The following is a 27,526-nucleotide window of genomic DNA, read 5'->3' as shown; positions in this document are numbered from 1 at the left end:
GTGGAAGTCACTGAGCCAACTGTCTGGAAGGGAAAAGCAATAAAGGCCCAGAGAGTTTTCTGAGTTGGCTGAAGATAGTCACACAAGTCAGACAACTTCCACAAACCAGGCCAAGGAAAATCCCATCGTGCTTTGCCACTGGGATGATTTTCCACAAGGTACCAGGACCTCTATTGTTGGCATAATTCTTCTACTTCCTTTTTTTTTGCATATCTTTTTTTTTATTGTGCAAAGTGCCAATCTATTATGTCAGCAGATCCAAATAACCATCTAGTAGTATGGAAAATCAAGGACATTTGCAGATATTAAAACCAAGAGTCATGGAAATTAAAGTCCCCAAAATAACTTTTAATAAAAGAGAAGATTTTACAACATAATATCCAAATCCCCAGGAATTTTTCCAGATAATTTAAAAATTCCCCAAACGCTTTGCCTATCATAGTTTTCTCTGAGGGAAACTTTTACATCTTCCCTAACGAATCTCTTAACTTTATGTCCAATTATGAATCACAATACCCATATACAGGACGAAGAAAAAGTGCAGCTCAGCCATAAACACCAAGATCACCTAGTAAATGCTTAATACCTAGGTAATTTAGGGTACAAAAGGACAACTGTTGGAAGCTACCAGTGCAAGACCCTCTAAAGATGCAATCCACAAAGCAGGCTATCTTCTAAGTTACATATTCTATGTTTTCTAGATCTCATCTATACATACAAAGGAACAAAGGTCTATGCGGCTTATTAACACCTGTACTATCCTGAACTTTATATGCTTCACTTTTTCCTTCATTATGGTAAATCCCCTTTTCTGCCTCTCTTCTATAAACTTATCTCCTGTGCTAAGTTCCTCAAATGTTAGCTCAGTAATTAAGACATCCTAGATCCCCAACTTCACCTTTCAATGCCATCAGAAATGTCAATGGTTCCTTCTAGGTAAAGAGAGAGGCCATACAGTAAAATCGTTAAGGTCATGAGCTCTGGCCTCAGGCTACCCCAGTCCAAATGTTGGCTCCCCACTTACTAGGTATGCAACCTGAGGAAAGCTACTTAATCTCCCTGAACTTCCCTTTACTCATTCATACATAACATAGAGATGATGATCATTTGATATACCTCTAAAAGGAGCAAATGAGATAACAAATGAAGTGCTTAGTAGAGTGTCCGGCACAAAACGTGCACAGTTTTCTTTTTTAAAGAAAAAGTTAATCCCAAGTCACACATACTCTAGTCCTCTCAACATTGAACATTCGTTCCAGATAGCCTTGACATGGTTCTCATTATCTCAATAACTCTAATTAACACATCAATTAAGACATTAAAAACACAGCTATTTTTCCCCAGGAAGACATATAACACTAGGCCTCAAACCCTTCAAGCAACAGAGCTTCAGATATCTTTATAGGGCAAGGCCTTTCACTGGAGATACAATTAGAAGAGAGTACTGAGTAGCTGCAAGGACACCATATTCTCTCAAAATGACACGATTTAGAGAGCACCTCCACTTTGTGAGAGATACTTTACCTATAGTCAAAGGTACTGTTTAACTAAAGACACTCAGGCAGAGCTCATTCCCTGCCACACACGCATGCGTGCGCGTGCGCGCGCGCACACACACACACACACACACACACACACACGCACACCCCAGGAATTTCTATTTGACAGCAAATTGAAAGGTAAAGGAACAAGGTGGCAATCAGGAGACTTGGGTTCTTGTCTTAGCTCTGTTTTTAATAGCAATTTGCTTCCCTGTTCTCAGCCTCAGAGTCCCCATTTGTTAAAAAAAAATGATGGGGGTTTTGGGGGGTCAGCAAACCAAAATGGTCAGCAGTGGGCCAAATCCAGCCATGCCCATTCATTTACCTATTGGTTAGGGCTGCCTCCCTGCCATAATGGCAGAGTTGAGAGTTGCAGTTGCAAAAGAAACTCTACGGTCCACAAAACTGAAAATATGTACTATCTGCTCCTTTATAGATAAGGTGCCAGCCCTTGGAGTGATTTTCAAACTGTGTTCCACAGTCCTACTGTTCTAAGGAGTGCTTCAGAAGCCACTACAATGGGTGAGTTGTAGCAAGTGGCTCCACTTTTATGTGTTTTACAATGAGGGTTCTACATAAAAATTTCAAGAAAAAGACTGTTACATCTTTGAAGATACATGTGAATATCCAGTTGACCCTTGAACAGCATGGGGGTTAGGGGTGCTGACCCTCCCTGCAGTCGAAAATCCATGTATAACTTTATAGTCAGCCCTCCATATATGTGGTTCCTCCATATCCACAGTTCCATATCCAGGGATTCAACCAGTGGCAGATCGTGTAGTACCATAGTATTTATTACTGAAAATGTCTGCATTTAAGTGGATTCACACAGTTCAAACCAGTGTTGTTCAAGGGTCTACTGTATATATGTTCTTGTGCTTTGTCTTTTTTCCCTAAAGAATGGGCTTCCCATCTTACCTCACTCCATCATCTTTTCACACTTGACACTTCAGCATGGTTAAATAACTCTAGGTTCCCGAGGACCCCCTCGTATTTTAGCCCTCATTGCCTTTGGATATGGCATTCTCTCTCTTAGGAACGCCTTGCCCACTAGGTTTTAAGAAGTTTAAAAAAAGCAACAAAAAACCAGCAACAGTAGGATAGACAGATGTCTATCTAATAGTCTTTCAATTCACAAATATTTTATGAATCTAAGCTTCCCCTTTTCATCTTCAACACTGACCAGTAACTAAGGGGACTGGACAAAATGGGATCCTAGAAATCTATATAGGTATATTCTTGGAGGTAAAAAAAACCCCATAAAAGTCCTGCCTTCGTTTGTGTGTATGTACATGTAAGAGACAGATCACATAACGTGTGTACTCTCTATAGGATCCTAGATGATTTATTTTTCTATGCCTTTAGTGTTCAAGGAAGTGAAAGTTCACTTGAAAAGTTTCTAAAGCCAAGGTAGTGGTTCTGGTGTAGAGACAAGTACCCACAGATCTCTAGAAGAAGCCAGAACCGAGTTCCCTCTAGATACTCAGTGAATGGGGGAACTCATTCCATCCATTTAAATTTTCTTACCAAATGCCAATTTTCAAAAACCTGTCAAAACCTCCCTTCCCTAGCTTCCCTAAACCTGTGTTCTCCTAACGTGGTTCCTTAAATCATTCTTACTTTCTGTCTTGATCTTTTAGACCCACCTTCCCTTCCAATTTCATCCCCATCTCCTGCTATACCCCAAAGGTCCAATCTATGGTAGTTTACTCTTTTACCTCTATACTGATGGTTCTTAACTGGGGGTGATTTTATCCCCAGGGAACATTTAGCAATGTGTGGAGACATTTTTGGTTGTTACATCTGGGGGTAGGTTGCTATTGGTATCTTGTGACTGGAAGCCAAGGATACTGCTCAACACCCCACCATGCACAGGACAGCCTCCTCCATCACTATCACCAAAGAATTATCTGGCCCCAAATGTCAATAATGCTGAGGTTGAGAAACCCTGCTCTCCACTTCAGCACTACTGGAGATTTCCTTCATGCCACAATTCTCACAACTGCTTATATTCATATTTTAATGTTATTATTACTCTCTTTAGTCACAGACCCCTAGCTGAGGGCAAGATTTCTCACTCTGAAACAATGTGCCCCAATGTGCTTTCATCTTTATCCAAACTGCTATCCCTTCAATAGTTCAGCCATTATAATCATTTATCCTGTTTTTCCAGTCTCCAAATCTTGGAATTATTGTCCTTTCTTCCCTCTTTCCTTTGACCACCATATCCAATCTGTCACTATATCTTAATTTTAAATAACATCTCTCATATTCTTTCATTTCCTTACATTTTCATAGCCTACATAGTTTAAGTCCTTATTTCACAACTAAATGATTAGAATAATAACCTAATAGATCTTCTTACTTTGTTGCCCTCTCCCATCTACACACAAGCACCTATGCACAGATGAATACACACACATACACACACGCACAATCAGTCCATCTGACATACAATTGCTATAACAGACTTGCTCGAGTAGAACATTATGGCACTGCCTTATTTAAGAACAAAAGCAATCTACTGCTAGCACATCCACTGAACTACTATTGATTAGGTACCTACTATATATCGAAGGCAACTTTACACCTCCTCTCTCACTTCTTTAGACCACAGCTATTCTTTCTCATCCATATTTTAAACCACTTGGTATTTTTCAATTCACCCCCCGATCTACTGTCTCATTGTCCCCTGTCCATCCTAGATATGCCTCTTAGAAATGCCTTTGTCAATGTTCTAGGCTCCTACTGCCTTACAATTCTACCAGGCCTACTATGCAAATGATCAACCTTTGTATTGGTCTGATCATTTCTTCATCCTTCCTCACCATATCAGTAAACTCTCAAGGAGCTCTTCCTGAATAATCTTACCTGACCCTGATCGCTGCTTTTCCCTAGAGCCTCTTATAACGTGCACTCTATTAGCAGTCATTTTATAAGATTTTGTTCAAGTGTGGATTCATTCATTCAACAGATATTTACTAAATGTTTATCACACATCAGGCCCTATTCTACATCTGAGAGCAGTAGTGATGCAATGGGAGGCAAGACAAAGTCTGTGCCCCATTGAAGGGCAGTATCCCATAAGCCACTTAAGGATAGGGCCCTCTATTTTCCTTCATATCTCTCTTAGGTTATAGATCTAGTTCATTCTTCACTACACTCTTGGTGACCAGTTAATATTAAATAACTGTCAAATACAAAAACAAGAACGAGCATAGCTTAGCTGTAACAGTGAAAATATAAAAATAATAAATACACACATTCATAAATGTATTCACTTTGCTTGGAAAGTCAAGATAAGGGTTTCAGATCATTCCTATTAAGAGATAAGTTTTTAAAGGGGAGTCATAAAATTGGGAGGAAGAACAGCAGGAAGGCAACCTATTGAAGAATAGAGCAAATACTCTTGAGCTCAATCAATCATGTTTTTCCATTGCACTTCTGCAATAATTTGAACCCATTCCCAAGCATTTGGCAGATCTCTTAACCCCCTTCTGACTCAGGAAAATCTGATCCCTGCAAATGAATACCACGTGATGGCATCTCTTCCCTCCTTCCAACAACTGCAGATGTCTTTCAAATTTATTTTTTCAAGGATGGCTATACACAAAATTACCTCTAGGGCCCCTAAAGCTACCCATTTGTCTCAGCCATTTGTAAGGAAGTGATTTAATCATCAACCTTCTCTATTTATTCACTGGTGGACAAAGCATAGTATGGGATATTTTGGAATTAAGAGATCTGGGTTCTTCTAGATGTATTACTAACTGTATAAACTGTCTGCACTTTAATTTCCTACTCTACTGAAACTTCCAAGCTTCATAGTGGGGATGTAGTAAGTATTTGGAAATATTTTTGAAAGGTTAAAAATACGTGGTAGGAATGAATAGGCAGAACACAGAGGATTTTTAGCACAGTGAAAATATTCTGTATGATACCATAATGATGTATACATATAATTACATACATTTACCAAACCCACAGAATGTATACTACCAAGAGTGAACCCTAATGTACACTATGGACTTCGGGTGATTATGTGTCAATGTAGGTTCATCAGATGTAACAAATGTACCCCTCTGGTGGGGGAAGGTGATAACAGGGGAGGCTGTGCATATGTGGCAGCAATGAGTATATGGGGAAGTCTCTGTACCTCTCCCTCAATTTTGCTGTGAACATAAAACTGCCCTAAAAAAGTAAAGTCTTAATAAATAATAAAAATATATAATATGGATAGAGGGGGTGGGCTACTATTATTAGGTAGATGAACACCAACATATACACACACTCTGATGACTAAGGGACATTGAGACCAATAATACAGAACTAAGTCCAGTGTCACAGAGGCCATCCTTCATTATGTCTGATTTTCATCTTCCCTTCTATCACCCAGAACTCCAAACACTTATGGTGTCACAAATGTCACAACTGAAGTGTACTTTCTTTGCTCCTCTCCTTCATACAACTAAGTTATATGTTACTCCATGAGCCTTCAGTGATTTCCATTTGATCTTATTTAGCCTTGCCCAGGAGCCCACGGCTCCAAGTAAGAGTTCCCTCTGAAGCAATTTGGTAACACTACCCTGGTATTAGCAAGTTGCCTGTGTCCACTGCCAAGAAGCTGTGGTCCACTGGTAGATATTAAAAGAATTGAAGAGTAAAAAAAAAAACCACGCCTAGAAACTTGCTACCAAGGGAATGGAGTTCATTCTCTTAAGGAGGCTAAAGAAAAATACACAAGACTTTCAATTTGGGAATTTCAAAAGCCAAAATCATAGGAAAAACTGAGAAAATCAAGCTTTGAGAAGTAGCTCCACCTCTATTGGGGGTGGGGAACATAATTTCTTATACTGAGTGGAGCAATACCTACTTCAAAGAAAATATGCTGCCATAAATATGGGAAAAGTCATCCTTAGATGAAATGCCCTTCAAATAAGTCAACAGAACACTCTGGAAGATTCCTGGGTAGATATGTATTTTATCTGAATTCCTATCAATACTCTCAATGCACACATAATTCATACCCTCAGATCTTCTATCACATTTATAATCCATTATAACAATTGTATGAGTTTTACCTATACCAACAAAATCCTACTGTTTGAGGATTATTTTGGATTAGACATATAAATGTCTATGCCTAGGACACCTTCCTCTAATATTGGCAAAGAAGGAGACTAGTTATGGTGCTGTGTGGATAGGTGTGATAACAGAAAATGATGTATCTCTAAAACCAAAGAGACAAATCAAATAAATGGCAAGAGATCTAGAAATAAGAGAAAATATGAACCATGAAGAATAATGGTGGAAATGAGGTGAAACAATATGAATTTAGTTTTGGAGAATTGAGAGGAGTGGCAAAATGACTCTGGAAAATGCACCGCCACTAAGAGATTTCACTGCAATGTCTAAATGTCTGCACCAGACATTGCAGTTGAGAAAAGGTTAACACTTGGGTCCTTTTTTCCCCTGAATCTCTGTGGCTGTCAATCTAGCCTAAAGCCAAAGAACAAGGCTCGCTGGCTCTTTCTGCCAGCCCTCCCACATTCCGCTCTATCCCTTCCTATGCATTCTGCTCAGTAAGCAGCCCACCCGCAGCATCTTCCCTCTTTGATCTTGCCAGGGCCTTTTTCCCACCATCCCTGAAACAATTACCCAAGCAGTGGCTCGGCTCTGGATCATCATAAGACAGCAGCCAGCCAGAAGCCTGGGCTGCCTTGAGCCTTGTGAGTGGATATGCCAGGCATCTGTCAAAACTCTCCAGTGAGGTCAAATTAGTGGGGGGCAGAGGGAGGTCTCTTTGAATGCGAGAATACCATGGTTGCTGTAGGACACAGAATTCTTTTGACTTGGAGTTTAATGAACCTCCACTTCAACAGGACCTACGTGTCCCGAAAGATAAGGGCAGGGATGGAAAGGCACCATTTACGCCAGCCAGCTTCCTGCTGCATAAGCTGTAGATTGGTGGCAAGACCTGGATTATAGTGAATCACCAAAAAACAGATCTGCTCTTTAGAGTGCTATCCCCTTCTCAGCAAGATACCGTATCCCTCGAGGTCAGCAGAGCAGGGTCTGTGAGAGAATCTGTGCTGAACTTGGAAGAGGAAGGAAGTTGTGATTGCGGGAGAAAGTTCTCTGTAAGCCTGAGGCACCATTTCTGTATAGAGCTTAGAGCACAGTGAATGTTGAGTGTCATGGGCAAAAGACTTAATAGGATTAGAAAGATGGAATGGATTTTAGGAAAAGTATCTAAATGAGGACCTTGTAAAGAGAAAGACATAAATATATGCAAGAGTCTTCAGACCATTAAAGTAGTCATAACCGTTCCCTAACCATCTTTTTTTGTTTATTGAGATATAAATGACTTGTAACGTTACATGAGTTTCGGGTGTATAACATAATGAGTCAATATATGTGTCAACCTGACCATCTCGATGCAACGCAAAATAGTTAAACCTGAGTGGCCTTGCACTTAGCAGGCTAAGAAAATACTCCCTAGAATAAAGGCTTAATTTGGAAAAGTTCCCCTAATTCTCATTTGCTAAGTAGACTAGAGAGGTTTTCCCTAGAAGAACTTCTAAGGAAAATGCATGGTGCCATTTGTAAGCCATAACTAAATTATCTGTTTCTATGAGACATAGGCATCTGACATATCCCTCTGCCTTCCAACATGACCTGACTTGAGCCGTCTCCAACAGATAGAGGGATATATTTTCTATTTGTGAATACTCTTATTGATTTAGAAATGCTCACTAATTTTGTGACGGAATCACAATGAAGAAACCTTACTAGATTAGTTCCAGGGCTACCTACTCACCTTAAATACCTCCTAAACGTTCTGTACTTAAAAATTTTACCCCAGGAAAAATGAGACCTAGTGGGGGTTGAGTCACAGCAAAAAAAGCAAAACTTCAGTTATCAATTCCTGTCTTTGAAGATAAGGGAAAGGAATGTTTTCCTTTGAATATTATGGAGGAGATAGGACAAATACCACCCAGGAGCAGACTCAGCTCTGATAGGCTACTAAAATGAAAAGGAAAATAGGAATCTGTGGATTTTCCCTGAGATGTGGTTTAAAGCCCCTATATGTGCTAGAGGTGATCTGGCTTGAGAAGGCATTACATGGCCTCTGCCTCTGATTCCACTGGGTAGAAGCTTGCTCTCCCCATCAAAGGTTCCGCCTCCTTTAGCAACAGCAACTCAGAATTTCCCAACGACTAGACTCCACGCAAAAGAACAGGTTGGATGAGGACTAAAAAATTAACAATAATTGATGAGTTCATGTGAGATATCTCTGACCACTAGATGCCATCATTCAATCCTAGCCCAATATTTAGAGCTTCTTCTTTAAATTGTAAATCTACATATTTTGGAGCAGGGCCTTGGAAAATAACTAAAAATCTCTGGAACAAATTCCCAGAAAAGCCTCAGAAGTCTGAAGTCAGAAATATATGTCAGGCAACTGTTTCAGTGAGGGCTGCCCGGTGGGAACTACAGATTAAGATCCTCTCCATACAAGTATACTATTTCCATGATTAACAACCAGTTACCACTGAGCCCTCAGACACTGCAAACCAAGATGGTTGCAGAATCTTTGTTTCCATTTATCTCCAACTGGAGGGGCACCCTTCCAGGAGGGGCAGTGGGGCTGTTTATATACCCCAATCTCAAAGCAGTCCAGACAAGCTTCTCATAGTCTGTTGAAAAACAGGGGTCCAATGGGTAAAGCAATTTCTTTTCAAATTAAAAGATGCAGAGGTTACTAAATCTGAACAGGCGCCCACATTTTCTTTTTGGGAGTGGAACCAAAGGATGATTCAGACGGGGAGACAGGCAGCAGGGTCTAGGGAATGAAGAGTCATGAGATTCCAGTTTTATTCCTGGCTCTGCCCAAGACTTGCCATGTGACCACCAGCAAACTACTCAGCGGGTCTCTCAGTTTTCCCTTCTCTAAAAGAATACAGTCTTATCCCTGTCCTGTAATTTACTCTGTCATTTCCTTGCAAAAAGGGAAAAGAAGGGAATATATGAGGTATGGCGGAGGGCTGGCTAAAGGGTGTGCTAAGCTCTTAAGACCTGGACACCAAGCGTGTACAAGTATCCCTCATTTTCAATAAAGCAACTTGGCAGTATTTCTGATCTAGACAACTGATGAAGCAGAACATCAGCCTGACTTTATACAACCTGAAGTTTAACAATTAAGCAATTCAGGTTAAAGGACATCATAGGTTAGATGGCATCACCTACTAGAAAAGCATGAGCCCACAATATAGCTCCAACAAGTGTGTTAACACCCACAAAAGAAATCAAAGGATATCTGTAAGTCGGGAGATCTTTAAGAACTAGACATTCTTACTAAGGGAGAGGAAGCAGGCAATGAATGAAAGTAGGAAAGATACCTCACCTGCAATAGCCAGAATGCTCAAGGTTTGGTCACTAAACACTTTTTTGTAATCTCAAGTTTATAAAGAGTTCAGCTTCTTATAATGGAGGCTATTTTTTTCTTTTAAAACAATTCCAATTTTAGAATAGACAAGTCAGTGAGACGTGAAATTTTCTTTACCAAGTTACATTTTAGCATCATTTTTTTGCTGGAATATACCCATTCCCTGAAGTGCAAAACATCTAAGACCTAGTAGTCCTCCAATACAATGACAACTGACATCCAAGATTAATGAATGACAGGCCAGCAGCAAAGTTCCCTCTATTTCATATAAACACAGCTTAGTGTTGCAATTGAGTAACATCTACATTGAGAGTAATCAGATACATATTAATCAGATGCTTAGTAGTTTGGGGGCCCTTGCATTTGTCAAGGAAAGGCTCTGTCCTTGCACACAAATAACTGAGAACTTCACCCTACCACATACCCACATACCTACATTCCAGAACCTAGCCAGTAAGAGCAGGACAGAGCTCTTGGCCTACCATAAACTGTAAATGGTCCTTGGATCCCATCCTGTGCCAGGCACCCCAAGATTGCTTCTATTCAAAAATCAATCTGCAAAATAAATCCAACAAGAGGCATAGCCCTCAAGATTCATTTTTTTGCCTGAGAGGACCAACTTCCCACTGAGCATGGGGAGACAAGGACCATTCTGATTTCAACATCCTTGGAGTACCTTAAAATATCCGGAATATATATATGTGTGTGTGTGTGTGTGTGTGTGTGTGTGTGTATGTATACATACACACACGTGTACATATACATATGTAAGTGTATATATATATATATATATATATAATCTGTCATAGGCTTAATTTAAGGCAGGGCTAGGTACACAGTCAGAACTTAGGGAAGGCGGGTGGTTAGCTTATTATATGAATGAGCAAATGAAAATTTATCCTTGACCTTGGTGACTTTCTAATCTGGAGCAAAAAGAAGGAACTTGAAGAGAAGAAAAAACAAATCAAAGTCTACTCACATCAGCACAGTTATAACTAGAAGTAGCAGATGGTACCTTCCTGTTGGGGGATGATGCAGCTGCCAGTTCGCCAAAGTGGGGGGCCCCCAGTGCCCTTGGTTCCCCAGCTCTTCTACCCTCAGGCTCATATGCTACCCGAGGAAACTACACATACCTCTTCCTCCAGCTTTACCACCTTGGCCTGGGCATTGCTCAGGGCCTGGTCTCGGATTTCAATGTGTCGCCTTTGGTCCTCGTTGGTAGAACGGGCAGTGGCCAGCTCCGCTTCCAGTTTCTCCTTCTCCCGTTGGCTCTCCTTATCTATCAGGACATGAAATATCAATACTGCCATTCCAGAGCTAGCTCAAAACCTTACCTGAGCAAAACTGACAATAATCCCCATTACTAGATGCTCTAGTGTTCTCACACACAGCCACAAGAACCAGGACACCAAGACCTGGACTCTTATCACTGGCTCTACCACTAACTTGCTGTATAAATTCAGAAGTCACTTAACAATGGTGGTTGTGCAGAAGCAGTGAGAAAGTAGATGTAAAAAGTGTTGTGGAAGGTATTATACAGAGAAGAATATACACACATACACATACACACACACATATGTCAGAAGAACAGGTAGGCTTGTCTCCTCAATTTTATTTCTCAGTCTTGTCTTGGCCAATGAGCAATTGAGCCTCCACAAATTTTCCCCATTGTTTCCTCATGACAGTATATTAAATTGATATAAAAATGGTATTTCATAAAATGCCTAAAACCGTAAATCCTACCCTTTACTCACTAACATGATTTTCTAACTGAGGTCAATCCATGATCACATTGTAGCTACAGATGACCATGACACATGTAGTTATGCCTCATGCCTTTCTAGGTCCCTCCCCTTTTAACTAGGACAGACCTCATACCAGAAACTCAAATGAGAGGTTTTGATTCTCATTGGGAGGTAGAGTGCCCTTCCTCTCAAGACATTGATATATAAGTTTGTAGGAAAGACTTTAATAGGACAGCCTCACCTTCCTTCCCACTCTGACTTTACATATCTATTCAGATGTACCTTGGGAAGAAATAAACATTTGTTGAATACTTATTGCATACCGAGTATTGTAATAAATTAATCCTCAGAACAACCATACACGGCAGGTATTGTATTATTCTCTTCTCCATCGTGCATATGAGAAAACAGAGCCTCTGAGGGCTTGAGTAACTTGTACCAGGTCCCACAATTGGAGAGTAAGTAGTGGAGCCCACACTTAAGGCCAGGTTGTTCTAAGCTTTTTGTACTGTACCACACGGCCTTCTCCTAGGATTGCATTGGTCTGGCCTCTTTAGGGGGCCTTTTCAAGAGGGCTTTCTTGGCTCCTGACATACTTCCAACCCTGTGGTGCCCTGTTGACGCCCAAAGGCAAAAGAAATTAAAGTCATGTCCTCTTCCCTGCCTACTAGGTAGAGTCCACTTTTCCCTTCTAGAACCATTTGACAGTCTTTCACCCTGCTGTGAATACAATTTGACCTACTAAATTACCACATTTTATAAACCAGCAGCAGAACTCCTAGGACACCTGAAATACCATCTCCATGCAGGGAGAAGTGTGAAGTAGCAGATCCAGGGCCAAGAATCCATACATTTTCTGTTTTGTTTTATGCTGGGAGGCTGCCACCCTCTCCACCAGTGAAGTAGCTTCCAAGGTAACTGTGACACTGCAAAAGCAACTTCACAACAATTTACACTAAACACTGATGACACCAGAAAAACTACATTCCTTTCTCTAAGACATACTGACAGAGGAACAGGAGGCTCAGGGAAATGAGGAAGAAAAAAAAAGCCCTAGTTCTAAAGCCAAAGCACAAGAGAACAACCCAGGAAGGGAGGGAGATATTGTTAAGCGAAGATCAAACAACTTGTAAAAGCTGACTGGAAGCCGCATGGAATGACTTGAAAGGGTCATGTGGAGGCCCAGCAAAGATGGGGCCTGACAAGTCCCCACCAAGCGCCCTCCAGCTGGGAACCACACTGGTGGAGGCTAGGGGTAGGGGATACCAACTATGGGCATCTGCAGGAGTCAGGGTAGATCATCTGTTTTCCCCGAAATTCACTCTCCCTATGGACTCAATCCACTGTGTAGTTTTTATTGCTGGTTTTACTGTGGCAATTGGAAAGAATGAGGCATTGTCTAGCTGGGTGGAGTCCATTAGGGACCCGATAAAGAAGAAGATTAATTCATTGTCAGGGTCCTAGGAGTATTTCCAGACAAAGGAAACACTATTAGGAGGAAGACATAGCTCTGCCCTCCCCCACACCCTCCAACTCCACACCAGAGTCACTAGTTGAGGCCTTAGCAGTGGTCTCCCTCCAGCTACCCTTGCAATCCCCCAACATGGAATGATATGATACAATACAGGGTGTTTAAGGGAGCCCCAGGTACAAGTTGGGTATTCTAAGCACTCATCATTAATCCTGCATGTTAATCCCATCTCTTCCAGAGCCAACACATGCAGCCTTCAATGATAAATCCCTTCAATATTAAGGGACCCCAAGTTTATCAAGGTCCTTTTCAGCTAGCATGACAAAAAGCAGGGATTCCAAGGGGCTTCTCTGTTTCAATACAGAAGGAGTTATGTTGATGTGACTAGATGTTGCAGCAAGCAGCCTTCTTGGCCGGAAGGAAAAGAACACAATCTCCCAACTTCATGCTTGAACAGGAAAAAGAATCCTTAGATGACATTCACTCTGCCCTGGCTGTTCTAGAAGGCTAAATAGAACTGTGTAACCTTTTCATACACCTCACTCCCACCCACATATTAATACCTGCAGCTGAAGCTTTCAGACTTACTTTTTGCAAAGAGCTGAGAGATGGTTTTTCTGGTATCTTCTGACCCCTCATATTCCTTCTCTGCAAGCTGCTTGTTGGCCGTCTCTAGACGCTCTGTGGAATTTGGAGACAATCAACAGGGCCCTAAGGACAAACTTCCAAGCACATGCTATTTGCCCTCTAAACAGTGATCTTGGGCAAAACAAGCCTGTCTCTTCTTGTTACACAAGAAAGGGTGACACAGATATAGGTTTGCAAATGTGGATCCCAAAACCATACTAGACCATGACGGGGAAGGAGGAGGTGAGTACTTTAATACTTTCACTCCTCACTGACAAAACCTTAGTGCAGATTTCTAAATTCCAACCAAGGAATCCATCCCTGAATATATGATAGCTTTCATTCACCAGGAAAAAAAATCATCAAAGTTATTACAAAATCTTTAAACCTGGAAAGGAAGAGAGGTAACACAGACTATGGGCACAGGCCAAGTGGGTCCAGGAGACCCAGGAGGGATACTGTCTGATTCACACATCAGTGCATCCCACTTTGATTAAGAAAGCTTAGGACCAGACACTATTGTAGTCACAAAAACCTAGCCTGGTCTATGCTCTGCAATTTGCTGACTATCCTAGTGGGCTGGACAAGACCTAGAAGCCTCGCCATGTGCTCCTTAGCTTAGCCCTTCCCTTCACCATCCTTTTTTTTAAATTGAAGTATAGTTGATTTACAATGTTGTGTTAATTTCTGCTGCACAGCAAAGTGATTCAGTTATACATATTTATATATACATTCTTTTTTTATATTCTTTTCCATTATGGTTTATCACAGGATACTGAATATACTTCTCTATGCTATACAGTAGGACCTCGTTGTTTACAGTAGGACCTTATTGTTCCCTTCACCATCTTGACTGATGCTTCAGAAGTGATTCCCTCACCTCTCAGATCCCTGTTGAAGTCATGCATCCTTCGAATCTCGCCCTCAAGCTTGTTTCTCATGGCTTTCTCCAGGGCCTCTCTTTTGGAGGATGACTTCACAAGGTTCTCATATGCCTCTGAGACACGCTGGATTTCTGTCTCCACCTGAACAACAACAAAAATGAAAGATAGTGATGATGACAGGAAGTTGATGGGGAAGACGATCTGAAAACATATATGTAAATCCTTAATGACAACTTCTCCCAGGGCTTTACAGATGGCCAGGAGGCAAGCATAACACAGTCAGATGAGAAAAGTTTCCTGGAAGAATTTCTAAGTTCAACTTTGAGCTCAGTAATTAACTCACCAGGTCACGAGATTTCCTCAGGTTAAAAACAAATACATGTTTCTGCCTTCAGAGAAGGTGGTAGGAGAGGATAAATTTCATAAGTATAGTTATAAATGATTTTCCTTTCCAAATAAGAATTTCTTAATTTTGAAAATATTAATAATAATGTATATAGTTATTGCAGAGCATTCAAAGGGCTTTCATATGTTTATTTCAATCCGGGATGATATTGGCCTACACAAGGGTACCTCTCCCCATTTTAGCAGAGAGAAGACTTCAACGGCCTTTTCTAGAGCAAGTCAGTGGCAGAGGTGAACCCTAAAAACCCGAAGCCTCAGCCTCATGTAGTTAGTTCAGTTCAATTTAACAAACATTTACCAGGGGCCAAGTATTACAAGAACTCTTTAAAGCACTGTAGGGTGTGTAGATATGAATGAGGACATTATAACTGCCCTCAAGAAGCTTTCAGTCTAATCAAGTAAAAGAATATAGGGAAAGATACATTATTAAGAAAAGTAGGAGTAAAGTTATAAAGTGTAGGGGAGGAAGAGGTTATTCCTGCTTGGGGGTGAAGTGAGAGGAGAAGAATTTCAGGGAGGAGGTGGCATTTAGAGTCGGATCCTGAAAGCTGGGTCAGATTTCAATGAGCAGAGGTGAGGGGAAGGGTATTCTATTCTGAGTGAGCGAATGCATTCCCAGAATGACCAGTAGTCTCGTTTGGCTGGACACTGTGGGGTACACAGGGGGAAGCTGGTGAGATCTGGCTGCAAAGACAGATTGGAGTCAGATCATAAAAGGGCTTTAATGCCAGGCATTTGGACTTTATCCCGTAGTCAGTGGGAAACCAGAACAGATTTTTTAACAGAAACTCACGATCAGAGTTGTTAACAGAAACTCATGATCAGAGTTGTGTTTTATGACACCCCAGCAAATCTTGTAAAAGGGACACACACACACACACACACACACACACACACACACACACACACACACACACACACACACACACACACACACACAAAACCTCAAAGAGAAAGGGTCCTGCCCTGAATCAGCCCAAATCTGGAAGAAAATAAGAAATTAGACTCCAGAGTCTTTCTGGAACCAGTAGAGTTTCATTGCACATATCACAACCACAGAGATATTTGCATATGATTTGTATAAGATAAGTAAACCTCATGGCCTATTAAGCAATTTTCAAATAAAATTCGACTCCTGCAACCATTCTGCATTCCTTCTCAGCTTTCCACTATCCTCCTTAACAAAGCTCAGGCTACTTTATGGGGAGAAATATCAGGCCCCCCGTGGGAGACTCGGAGAAAGGTGGGGTTACCAAACAACTTAGATTCCACCTGTCTCAGCTCCAAAATGATGCCTGAGGCAGGACTGCCTGCAAACGAATGAGGATTACACCACAGAAAAGAGCAGACTTGAGAGTGTTTTTCTCCTTGCAGATGGCACCAAGATAGCAGCACAGAAGGTGAAAACTGGTGAATGGCATTTAGAGACAAGATCTGCAAGGCCTGAGCCTGATAAAGCTTTTGCATGAAATTCAAGTGCTCAGTAGAGAAAATACACATTTCCATTTGAAAGAGCAGGCTTGGTATTGGTCTGCTCTGGGCAGCCTTTAGGGTACAAGGGTTTCCAGTGCCCCACAGAATGCCACACCTGGAAGGCAGTCCCCATTTTTTGTTTGTTTGTTTATGGTTTTTTATTGAATTATATTCGATGTACAATATTATGTTACAGGTGTACAATATAGTGATTCCCAATTTTTAAAGGTTATACTCCATTTATAGTTACTATAAAATATTGGCTATATTCCCTGTGGTGTACAATATATCCTTGTAGCTTTTAAAAAATATTATTTATTTTTGGCTGCTTGGGTCTTCGTTGCTATGTGCGGCCTTCTCTAGTTGTGGCAAGCAGGGGCTACTCTTCTTTGCGGTGTGTGGGCTTCTCACTGCGGTGGCTTCTCTTGTTGCAGAGCATGGGCTCTAGGCACGCAGGCTTCAGTAGCTGTGGCTTGTGGGCTCTAGAGCGCAGGCTCAGTAGTTGTGGTGTGTGGGCTTAGTTGCTCCGCGGCATGTGGGATCTTCCCGGATCAGGGCTCAAACCTGTGTCCCCTGCGGTGGCAGGCGATTCTTAACCACTGCGCCACCAGGGAAGCCCTGTACCTTATTTTACACACAATAGTTTGTACTTCCTAATCCCCTACCTCTATCTCTCTGCTCCCCCTTCCCCTCTCCCCACTCTTAACCCTAGTTTGTTCTCTATATCTTTGAGTCTGCTTCTTTTTTGTTATATTCACTAGTTTGTTTTGTTTTTTAGATTCCACATATAAGTGATAATGTACAGTATTTGTCTTTCTCTGTCTGACTGATTTCACTAAGCATAATGCCCTCCAAGTCCATCCATGTTGCTGCAAATGGCAAAGTTTCATTCTTTTTTTATGGCTGAGTAGTATTCCAGTGTGTGTGTGTGTGTGTGTGTGTGTGTGTGTATACCACATCTTCTTTATCCATTCATCTGTTGATGGACAGTTAGGTGGCCTCCATATCTTGGCCATTGTAAACAATTTTGCTATGAACATTGGGATGCATGTATCTTTTTGAATTCGTGTTTTTGTTTCTTGCGGATATATACCCAGGAGCGAAGTTGCTGGGTCACGTGGTAGTTCTAGTTTTAGTTTTTTGAGAAACCTCCATACTGTTTTCCACAGTAGCGACGCTAATTTACATTCCCACCAATAGTGTACAAGGGTTCCCTTTTCTCCTCATCCTCGTGGAAGGCTGTCCCTTTACTCAAGCTGTTCAGAGGACTCTTTCAAGATGTTGTACCGATCCTTTCCCTACCCTCTTTGTAGATACTGTTCCCTCCAAAAGGGCAAGTTGTACGTCTGTCAACAGGACCTTCCAGGAAAAGAAGTCACAGAAGGGCGTATCCATTGGTTTGGTCTGCGGGCAGGGGAGAGCGAGGATGGTGGTGGGTTTCCAGACTTATTCTGTCTACTTATTCCCCTCATGAGCCTCGGGCCTTCTTTTTTCTAGCACCAGCTGATATCTACCTTATTCTCCCCACTTTCTTTGTCCTCTTCTCCCCAACCTGTGCCTCTAATGCACTGCAGCACTGGGTCGGCCTTCACTTCTCCCAACACTCAAGCTGTCCCGATTACGCTTGGTTGAGGCATTTTTCCCCATACTGGGGAACAAAACAACAACCCAAATCCTATTCTGCTCTGCTTCCCTGCCACCCACCCTCCCCCTCAAAAAAAAATTCACCATCCTCTGGCAAAGAGAGCCTGCAGAAGATCTGGGTCCATCATCTGTTTACTGCATCAAAGATGGGGTCAGGGCCACCATGAATAGAGAGTTTAGGGAGCGGTATCAACTGTTAAACCTAATCAGCCAATAGGCCAGTCTGCTTCTAGTGTGTGAGTATGATTAATTTATTGTACCAATGTGATGGGGGGGCAGGTATGAGAGGAGGGAGAAAATTTTAAGTTGTGGGCAAAGCTGGGAAGAAACATTTCTTACCCAACAACCCCCATCCAGACTTGGGAACACTGGGTAGGTGGTAAGCATTTTTTGCTACATAAAAATACTTAGCTGATAGTAAGCCCTCCTCTTCATTAGGACCCAAATCTGGTGTTTACATATTGTCAGCTTCATTCAGGCCCCTGAAATTTCCACTCCTGGGTGTCTTCTAAGGACAGAGTCGCTGAACAATACCAGGCAACATTCCTTCCCTCCTCCACCTTCACCCTCACCTCCCTGAACAGTCTGCATTGTCAGGAGATCAAACCACAGGAGCTCCACAATGACAAAAGCTGTAAAGAGGCTGCCAAAGGCATAACCCCATTCACCAACAGCCACTGGAAGCCAAGAGGTAAGGTTCCTAGCTTAGGGCACTCAAGAGCTAAAGTCCCAGCTGCAGTAGACTCAGGAGGGGCCCAGGAAAGAATGTGAACTTGGGACATACACTCCTTTTGCTACTTCCTCAGCCTAGGGCTGTCACCTGTCACCCAGCTGTGGTGCTAAGCCCCTCCTGCCCCCCACACACACCAGAGAAAGAGAGCAGATGTTGAATTTGATCTGCAGGGAAGGACCAAAGCAAGAAGAGGGAAAAGGAAAGGGTGTTGAAAAAGGGTTACTGTGAGAACTGCCACTCGGAAAAGTACTCTAAGCCCTTTCCAGAACAAGGCAGGGCAGGATCTAACTTCAGTGGTGAGATTTTTCTGGGAACTATGGGTTTATATTTAACATTAAAAATCAGTATTTGGGAAAATATAATCAAAAGGAAAAGTCTTTATGCTGGCAGGTCCTTCACCTACACAGACCTCTCCAGTGTTCTTGACTTTCTGAAGCAGTTTCTCTGCCTTTCGTATTTCTCAAACACTCAATTAAGCTTTCTTGAAGGCTGTGGTGTCTGCGAAATGTTACTTCTGCTAGAAAGACAGGCAGAAGGCTTTTCCAAAGTTTGCTCCATCTATAACCTTGAAATATAAGAATCCTGAAGATGCGCCCATAAGTCATGCAGGGACCCACAAGTGGAGACTTTTACATCGATATTAAACCAATAAGATTTCAAAAAGACTCAAATATCCCCATAGGGGGGCCTCACCTTCTGCAGTCTCGCCACCTTCTCATAGCATCCTTCCAACTCCTGCCGCAAGTTCCGGTTCTCATCTGAGAGAATCTCAACCATCTGCTGGGCTCTGGAAACAATGGCAAAAGGGTCGGCTGGCATTGGCTGATACGAAGCAGACGACTGCTGAGCCCGAGGCATAGCTGAATAGGCTTCTCCTGGCTGCTGCTGCTGCTGCTGCTGGTGATGGTGGTGATGGTGTGGCGGCGGCGGTGGCTGCGGCTGCTGCTGACTCAGGCCGGGCTGGGGGAGACGGTAATGATCCCCCTGGTGAGCCTGGTTAGCGAGGAAATGCTGCTGCGGCCTAGGCAGGTGAGCTGAGTGGTCTCCTTGGTTTGGGACCAAGGGGTGTTGGGCAGGAGATAATCTAGTGGACGGTGGAGACTGCAGCAAGGGTAAGGAACCCCCAGACGTGAGGGAAGAAGTCGGGCTGTGAGGCTGAGAGTTCCGGGCTGACAACGGCAATGAGATGTCCTGCGCTGGCCTGGAAAACATGGAGGGTGTGCTCAGGTTAAGCTCCCTCTAAAGGCACTGGGGAGAGGGGCACAAGAAAGGGAGAAGACGAGGCTCCCAGGGCCCCCAGGCAGCTGAGAAATGAGGAGCAGGAAGGGTTAGACTACGGGGTCCTGTGAATACCTGACCGACAGAGGTGTGATCCCATGCAGGATGGAACCAGAAGATCTCCAAGGTTGCTTTATGAAAATCTAAGCGATGCATCCTTGTACACTGGTTATTCAAGGGGAAGCATTTCAAATTCGTCTTCAACTAGGTAACTGTCACCTCAGGATTTTAAACTAACCCTTTGCTGGCATTCTATATGTGGCCCAGCACACAGAAAGAGTCACAGTTAGAAAGTTCGTCCCACTTGCGCAGAAGGAAACGGCAAACCGTCATCAAAACAACCCTGCATCGTGTTATCTGCAACTTTCTCGGATAATTCATATAGTCACAAAAAATTACTTGAGGATATATAGGTACTTATTACATTAGAGACACCAAATAATTATTGTTGATTACAGTTAATAATTGAATGATGCCTTTAGCAGCAATAATCCCAAGATTTGGAGGGGGTTACAGGCAACGCTACCGTACTATTTTTGACTTAACTGAATCACAAAATGTAAGGACTGGAAAGGCCTTAAAGAAATCCTTTAGTTCAACTCTGTCATTGGACAGAGGGGGAAACTGAGGTACAGAGAGGGGAAGTGATCTGCCAAATATTACAGGGTGAGTTAGTGGCAGTTCCAGGGTAGAACCTAAGTCCCATTTTCTGGTTCTTTCCACTACTATAATGCAATGATTTCCACTGATGTTCAGATTCCCAGCCTATTGCTTATAGAAAGTTCTAGAAAGAGAACTTTGGTACGTGGTTTAATGTGACTCTTCTATTTTTGTACCTAATACTGAACTATCAGCCATTAAGGGAAACAATCAGAGTATGCAGATGGATCGCTTCTACCATCACCACGACCAGGAAGAATATGTCGGTATACACTGAAAACAAAAAAACTTGTTCACCCCCTAGCCCATGCCCAGCTACCCTCATATACTCCCACATCCTGTGGATGCCTGTCCTACAGTTGATATTTCTCAATCCGGGGAAGACAGATGGCTAAGAGCACAGGATTTGGATCCCAACAGAGTTTGGAGACCTTTCCTACTGCTTACTAGCTGTGTAACCTTGCTCAAGTTACTTCATCTGCATGAACCTATTTTGTTCCCGAGGTCACAAATGAATTACAAAAATACTGGACTCTTCTCAGTTTTGAGCTCCATAGGAATTACAAAGAGTCTCATATCTACCTCCCAATGAGAATGGTTGACCCTGTTAGTGATTTTACTTATGGGATATCCACTTAATCTTTGCACTAAATTGCATAAAATTTGTGGTGAAACTGGGACGCATCACCAGGAGCAATTAACTTTTAACAGGCATTCCAGATGCTAAAGCACACCCCTCCCACACACACTCCAGTTGTCATTACTGTTCATTTATCTCTCTCTACAAGAGATCCTCACTATGAGGGATTTTTACAGCTACAAAACCATTCCAAACACTTGCTCACAGATATCCAATAACCCAGATGTTCGCCAGAGCCCTCGAACCTGCTCAAGCCGAAGGTTGTCTCTCAGCCCCATCAATGTGTCTGGTGTACCCACATTCTTCCAATTTCACACATCTGTCACTACAAATAATTGTTGAATATTGAAGAGGGAAAAGTTTTTGTAGACAGAAGAATTTACATGGTTTTTATGATTACAACTGGAAAGTTGCTACCATACATAACCGTTACGTCGAAGAGCTCAAAGCACTCATTCAATCAAAAGCCTGGGAGCTGTTTATAAACTTATTTGGGGGAGAGTCTTTCTGCATTTTTCATGCTGTGGATCTTCAGTTTCCTCAGAGGTAAAATGGACTATGTGCTCTCCTTCCACTTCTAGTAAGAGCTATTATAATTTATATATATCCCTAGAGTTAAAGCATGATGTCCTGGGATTTGCTGGGGCTTTTGTATATCTTGCGCAGAAAAGAGGGGCTTAAATTTCATGTTCTTCAATCCAGATTTCAAATTTTAAGGGGTAAATGACCATATTAACCTTCATCCTCAGTGCCACGGTTTGGAAACCCAAGGCTCGGGAGGTGTTCTCTTTTAAAGACTGAATGCCCAGTTGTGAACTGGGCCTCCTTCCCACAGCTCCCCTGGGTCCCATCAGCAACCCAGACCTCTCTCTCAAACAGACCAGCCACTGGCCTCCCTCCTGCCCTGGCCTCCCTCCTGAAAGGCCCCTCCATGCCCTGGACAGAACATGGCCTCCCAGGGGCCTCGGGAAAGGAGAGACCACAAGGTCTCTGGGAGGAGGTCTCCAGGGTAGGATAAGCCCAGGATGGCAGTGGCCCCAGCCACGACTCTGGGCTCTGCCTAAAGATAAGTGGAGAAAAGGCAGCTGCCCCTTGGGTTCCCCAGGCTGGAAAAGGGAGCAGATTTCAGTGCACCGTGATGTTGGGAAAACCAATGCAGTCCGTCCCTGGCAGGTTTGCAAACACGAAGCAAGGTTTGGGCAGTCGCAAAAGGAGAGAAAGCCCTCCAGCCAACGAACTCCATCTGGACTCCGGCATCCGCCCACCATGAAAAAGTAGGACAGTATTAACACTCCTGTGAATTTCCCCCTGAGAGAAGGGGACTGAGGAATGATGGGAGTGGGAGCGAGCTGGGGGAATGTCAGAGGAAGCAAAACTACACTCAAGATTAAAAAATAATCAGAGTAATAGTAATAATAAAGGTGGCAGCTGGGTGAGCGGCACACTCCCCAGGTCCTTCCACTGCACAGCAGCAGGAATCTCTCCCCACTGACACATTAACCAGGAACAACAAGCCGCTTGTAGACCACACAATCACATGATCCCATGGACGCCCTGACCTGCCTCCCTGCCCCTTCCCTCCCTTCATCCTCCTCCTTCCTAAGACAACCTGGGCCCCAGGTGCTCTGCGGAAAAGGAGACCTGACATATACGCAGGACAGAGGCCAGTGACCAAAATCAGCATCTCCTCAAAGCCGGGGGAAATCCCTCCCAGAGACAGCTTGTGAGGACACAAAGGGAAAGCAAAAGCAGATCCAGTGAGCTGACACAGCAGCTTCCACCCTGCCACCTCTCTGACTGGAGCCCCTGCCCTTCCCAGACACACAGCCCCCCACACACACCCCCAAAGCACACTATACACTCCTGGCCTACACGTGTGCAAGCCCGCACATGCACACTCTCACCAGAGCAGGTGCCAACAGCCTGGAACCCAATTTATTCTCCCCACAGAAACTGTGCCTTTCCCAGGCTCTGTGATGGTTACTCTCTGAATCCTGGAGAGGGCTGCAAATTCCTGATTGTTTCTCTTGCACAACCAGCTCCGCTCTGAACTACAGAGTTAGGTCACCCTTAGATTCCACTAAAAAAGGATTTCAAGAAACCTCAGATCTGGGCATGATTTCAACAATTGAAAGGAGGTGGCTGCTTTACAAACAGAAAGGATTTAATTTTTAAAAACAGTTGATAAATGTATAAACCCCGGATGCAGAAAAGGCTCAGCACTTAGAAAGACAAAGATTCAGAAAAGTTTTAATTCTTCAGATGGCTTGGCCTTGTTTCCCATCTGGAGTTCTGGGCATTCAGGATATTTATTTTTTAAGTGGGGAGGAGGGCATAGGGAAGATGAAGTAATAAAAAAGACTGTTTATAACGTTTTGTTCATTTTAACAGTAAATCTCTAGCATTTCACCGCACCTCTAAAGGCCAACAAAGGTTTTTTGAACAATTTGTTCAAAGAGCTTACTCTGAATCTTGATCTGTAATTTGTGGATTAAGAACTAAGGATTTTGTCTTCTAATCGTTTGGTGCTAGCGGCAGTTACTTGGAAAGGTACTCACAAACTGTCCTGCTAGTTGGTTCAAGGAAATAAAGGAGGAAAAATGTACCACCACCTAAAAGTGGTATTACTTACGGAAAGCAATTCAAGGACCTCCCATTGCCAGTAATTTGTCAACAGGTGCCACACCCTCACCCCAGGCTCTGCAAAAATTTTATTGCCAGAGTTTGTCTGCTGCAGACCCAAAGCTCACAAAGAGCATCTTCTGGTTAGGATTGTCTTAGGCTTGATTATTCTTTGAGCCTATCAAGCACCCTATTCCTCTCCCATAGAGGAAAAAAAAAACCGTTCCAGCAACCCTGTGTATTAAAATACCGCTCAAGAGAGGGTAATCAGCGTGGAATCTACTGCTTTGGGGAACAGAGCGAGAGAGCCACAGATAACATAGGAGGGAGGAGAAAATACAAATACCTTCCAGTTAAATATATGCAGCTAAGTTTCTCTGGTGGTTTAATCAGTATGGGGAGGAAAAAAAATCTCTCTTTGGGCTCCTTAATATTTTTTTAGGCAGATCAAAGGGCTTTTCTATCTAGCTTCAAACACTGTGGGAGTCATTTCAGATCACAAACAATGCTAGTGAATGAGTTCTGAAAATAGCTTTCCTGGGAAGGCGGGCCATGTGTTGAGCGGGGCTTGGATTCTGCTCCACACCCCAGCCAACACACTCCCCTCCCACAAGGCAATACACTTACAGCCCACTCACATACAGGAGGGAGTCCCACACACTCTTCCATGCTGCTGACGAGAGCAAAATAAAACCCCCCAGCTTCACTGCCATGTTGCTGGTTTGGATGGGTTTCCATTAAGCTAAGCAGTCCAATGGACCAACCCCTCCCTGGGTCTTCCATTTCGTTGGGCAGATGGGAAATGGGTTCTTGCTCATTTAAACCGGAAGGGCCCCGTCCATTACCCCATTTCCTGTTTCAAGCCACTTATCAGACATTAGGCTCCTGCCCTTTGAATGCTGCACAGAGGAGGTTGAAAAAGGTTAGGAAATCAGCCTGGGTTAAGGAATTAAAAAAATCCTAAACTGGCAAAGTTAGGGGTGGAGCCCAAAGTGAATTGCCTCTGGCTAAAAAACAGGGCCTAGAGGTGAAAAAAATGAAATACCAGGAAATGCCAGGTGCATTCTCTTACCTTCACCCTACTCCACCCACTGACTGCCTTCTTTCTTGAGTCACCCACTATACTTCAAGCCAAGAGACTCTTTCCCAAATGAGTACGAGGGGACAGGAGGCAAAAAGTTAGGCATCAAAGAGATCACAGGCCTCGCCTAGGGGCTGCCTATGGAAAAAAGCCACCCATAACTACCCATGGTAACAAGGCAGGAATACCACACATAACTGCCATCATTTTTGCCCAAGGTTGAAACCTTCCCTCTGTCCCATATGCTGAAATACTCCTGACTGGAGACATGGCCCCAACAGGAACAATGAACAGAATCATAGAATCCTAAGGTCTGGTTGGTACAGCAATGAGTCAATCAGTCCCTGAATAATTCAGAAGTACATTTAGGAATTAATGAATATACAAAACAGTCCTCCTGAACTAATGGCAAGTTGTACAGAAGCCATGGGAATATTTTTCCTTCTGCATTTTAGCATCTATATGATATGAGGTGAATTTGACTTAGATGTTTAAAAACGTCACCGGCAGCTAACAAACTCTCTACAGAAGAAAGATGAAGCAGTCCAGACTTCAGGAACTGCAAGGAAGTACACGGCAAGTCACATTCTGAACCTGCACATGTATAGTTCTCCCAACAATATCTGGATGTTTGTTTAGTGTCTGAGAAAATCATACAAATTCTGCAGAAAGATCTGTTTGCAAAAATTAGTGAAGAGAGCTTTGTGGAGGAGAATAAATGAAAGTGATAGGATATTCCAGACTCAAGCGCAAGATAATTTACTTCCCCTCAAAGAAGGGCTTAATAACTCACAAGAAGAGGAACACTGACTCTTCCTTCAATATCTGAGGAGACCGGACAGCGAAAAGCTGCTGAAATCAAGACTTGTGCTCCTGTTCAGCCACTAGGCAGCTGGGGCCATGCTCAACCTATAAAGTCAAGGCTATGTTAATACAGGGCTAGTGACTGCTGAAGAGGCTAGAAATTCAGGTTGGCAGGAAATTTGCTAAGCCAGGGGCCAGCCATGCACTGCAGAGTTCGTTATACCAAACACCTGCCCATTCCTTCCCTTAAGATTCCCAACACACAGCAGAAGCTGGTTGGGGATGAGGTCAGGGAATGACAGAAAGGGAACTCTCTTACCTGGCTGCTCCATACTCAGGGGGATGCTGATACCTCATCAGTTGCCCCTCTGTTCTCCCTGGCTGGTTCAGACGATGCTCACTATAGAAGTGCCCTGGCTCTTGGGGCTTGCACACTACAGATTGGGGTGGCATGCCCTTGAAGGGATACTCTGGTGGGGGGCCTCGGTGTTCCATGCCCTTCAGGCTATGCTGGCTGGGAGGTGGCCCTTGGGCCTTGTAGAATTCACTGGAACTTGTGGGATTCTTGTAGAGGTCATTGGGTTGTGGTGGGGAGAGGGGAGCGCTGGTAACAGGCGGATGAGCCTTAACTCCACTGGTGGCCAGTGACATCTGCATTAGTCGTTCACTCAAGGAGCGAACATGTCCTTGCTTAAGGTCTCTGAGTCCTTCATCCTGATGCATCTTTCCAGGATTGAGCCGCTGAACTGATGGGCGTCCCTCAGTCCTCATCTTCTGGTTGGTCACTCCAGTGACATAGAAGGCAGCTCCGACACTGGCATGCTGTTGGCCCCGAAAGTACTGGGACTGGACCTTGGCTTCCTCATAGGTCGGGAGTTCTTCATTATTCTGCATTCGAGGGGAAAGCTGCTTCTCCATGATGATGTTTTCTGACTGGATTTCCTGCCCCTGGGGTTCTTGTCGAGCAGCATGAGCCACAAGCTGTTGGTGGTGGTCTTGGGGACTCAACACATCATTCTGAGGGCCTGGGTTCCCACTGCCACTGGGGAAAGGAGGGCCGTTCCCTGTGGCTTGCTGGTGTATGGCAAGCAGGTTGCGATTCTCATTAGGATTGCCATAGCGGAGCTGCTCTTGTAGCAGACGCTGCAATACTGTGGTTCCTCCACTTGGCTGTTCTTCAGAATTTCTCATCTCTATTGCTGGTGGTGCCTTGTGAAGAGAGAGAGAAATTGGGCACCTGGGCTGCCCTTGACCTGGGAAGGGGAAACAGGAAGCTTAACATCCAGGTGATGGATAAATCAGTCCTCTAAAGGGGAAGAAAATGGGTATTTGGGGGTGAGGATTCCACTGCAGAGACAAAGTAGAGAACTGAATCTAGAATTAATCAGTTAATCGTTGGTGGCTTCTGGCTCTAACATTGACATGATGAGGAACTTGGAGGCATAAGAGCCCTCTGTTTCCTCTTTTAC

General features: G+C 43.3%; 1 protein-coding gene across 4 annotated transcripts in view; it reads right to left on the bottom strand.

Annotated features, from left to right (window-relative positions):
* AMOT (angiomotin) overlaps window positions 1–27,526 on the bottom strand; it is a 74,321-nt gene that overhangs the window by 30,039 nt on the left and 16,756 nt on the right. For 3 of the 4 annotated variants that reach the window (XR_009538527.1, XM_060138287.1, XM_060138289.1), the window contains exons 4-8: window positions 26,377–27,310; window positions 19,666–20,173; window positions 14,714–14,858; window positions 13,795–13,887; window positions 11,124–11,269 (exon numbers count right to left, since the gene is read on the bottom strand). Coding sequence is in view for 3 of the 4 variants with exons in the window: in XM_060138287.1 (XP_059994270.1) it covers window positions 11,124–11,269; window positions 13,795–13,887; window positions 14,714–14,858; window positions 19,666–20,173; window positions 26,377–27,248 (1,764 nt within the window). In the remaining variant the exon portion in view is untranslated. The remainder of the gene's footprint in view (window positions 1–11,123; window positions 11,270–13,794; window positions 13,888–14,713; window positions 14,859–19,665; window positions 20,174–26,376; window positions 27,311–27,526) is intronic. The other variant, XM_060138290.1, reaches the window with a different exon arrangement.

This window comes from Lagenorhynchus albirostris, chromosome X (genome assembly GCF_949774975.1).
Source record: "Lagenorhynchus albirostris chromosome X, mLagAlb1.1, whole genome shotgun sequence".
In the NCBI taxonomy this organism is placed as follows: domain Eukaryota; kingdom Metazoa; phylum Chordata; class Mammalia; order Artiodactyla; family Delphinidae; genus Lagenorhynchus; species Lagenorhynchus albirostris.
Note: the sequence above shows the minus strand (reverse complement) of the source record. Positions and strands in the feature narration are given on the sequence as shown.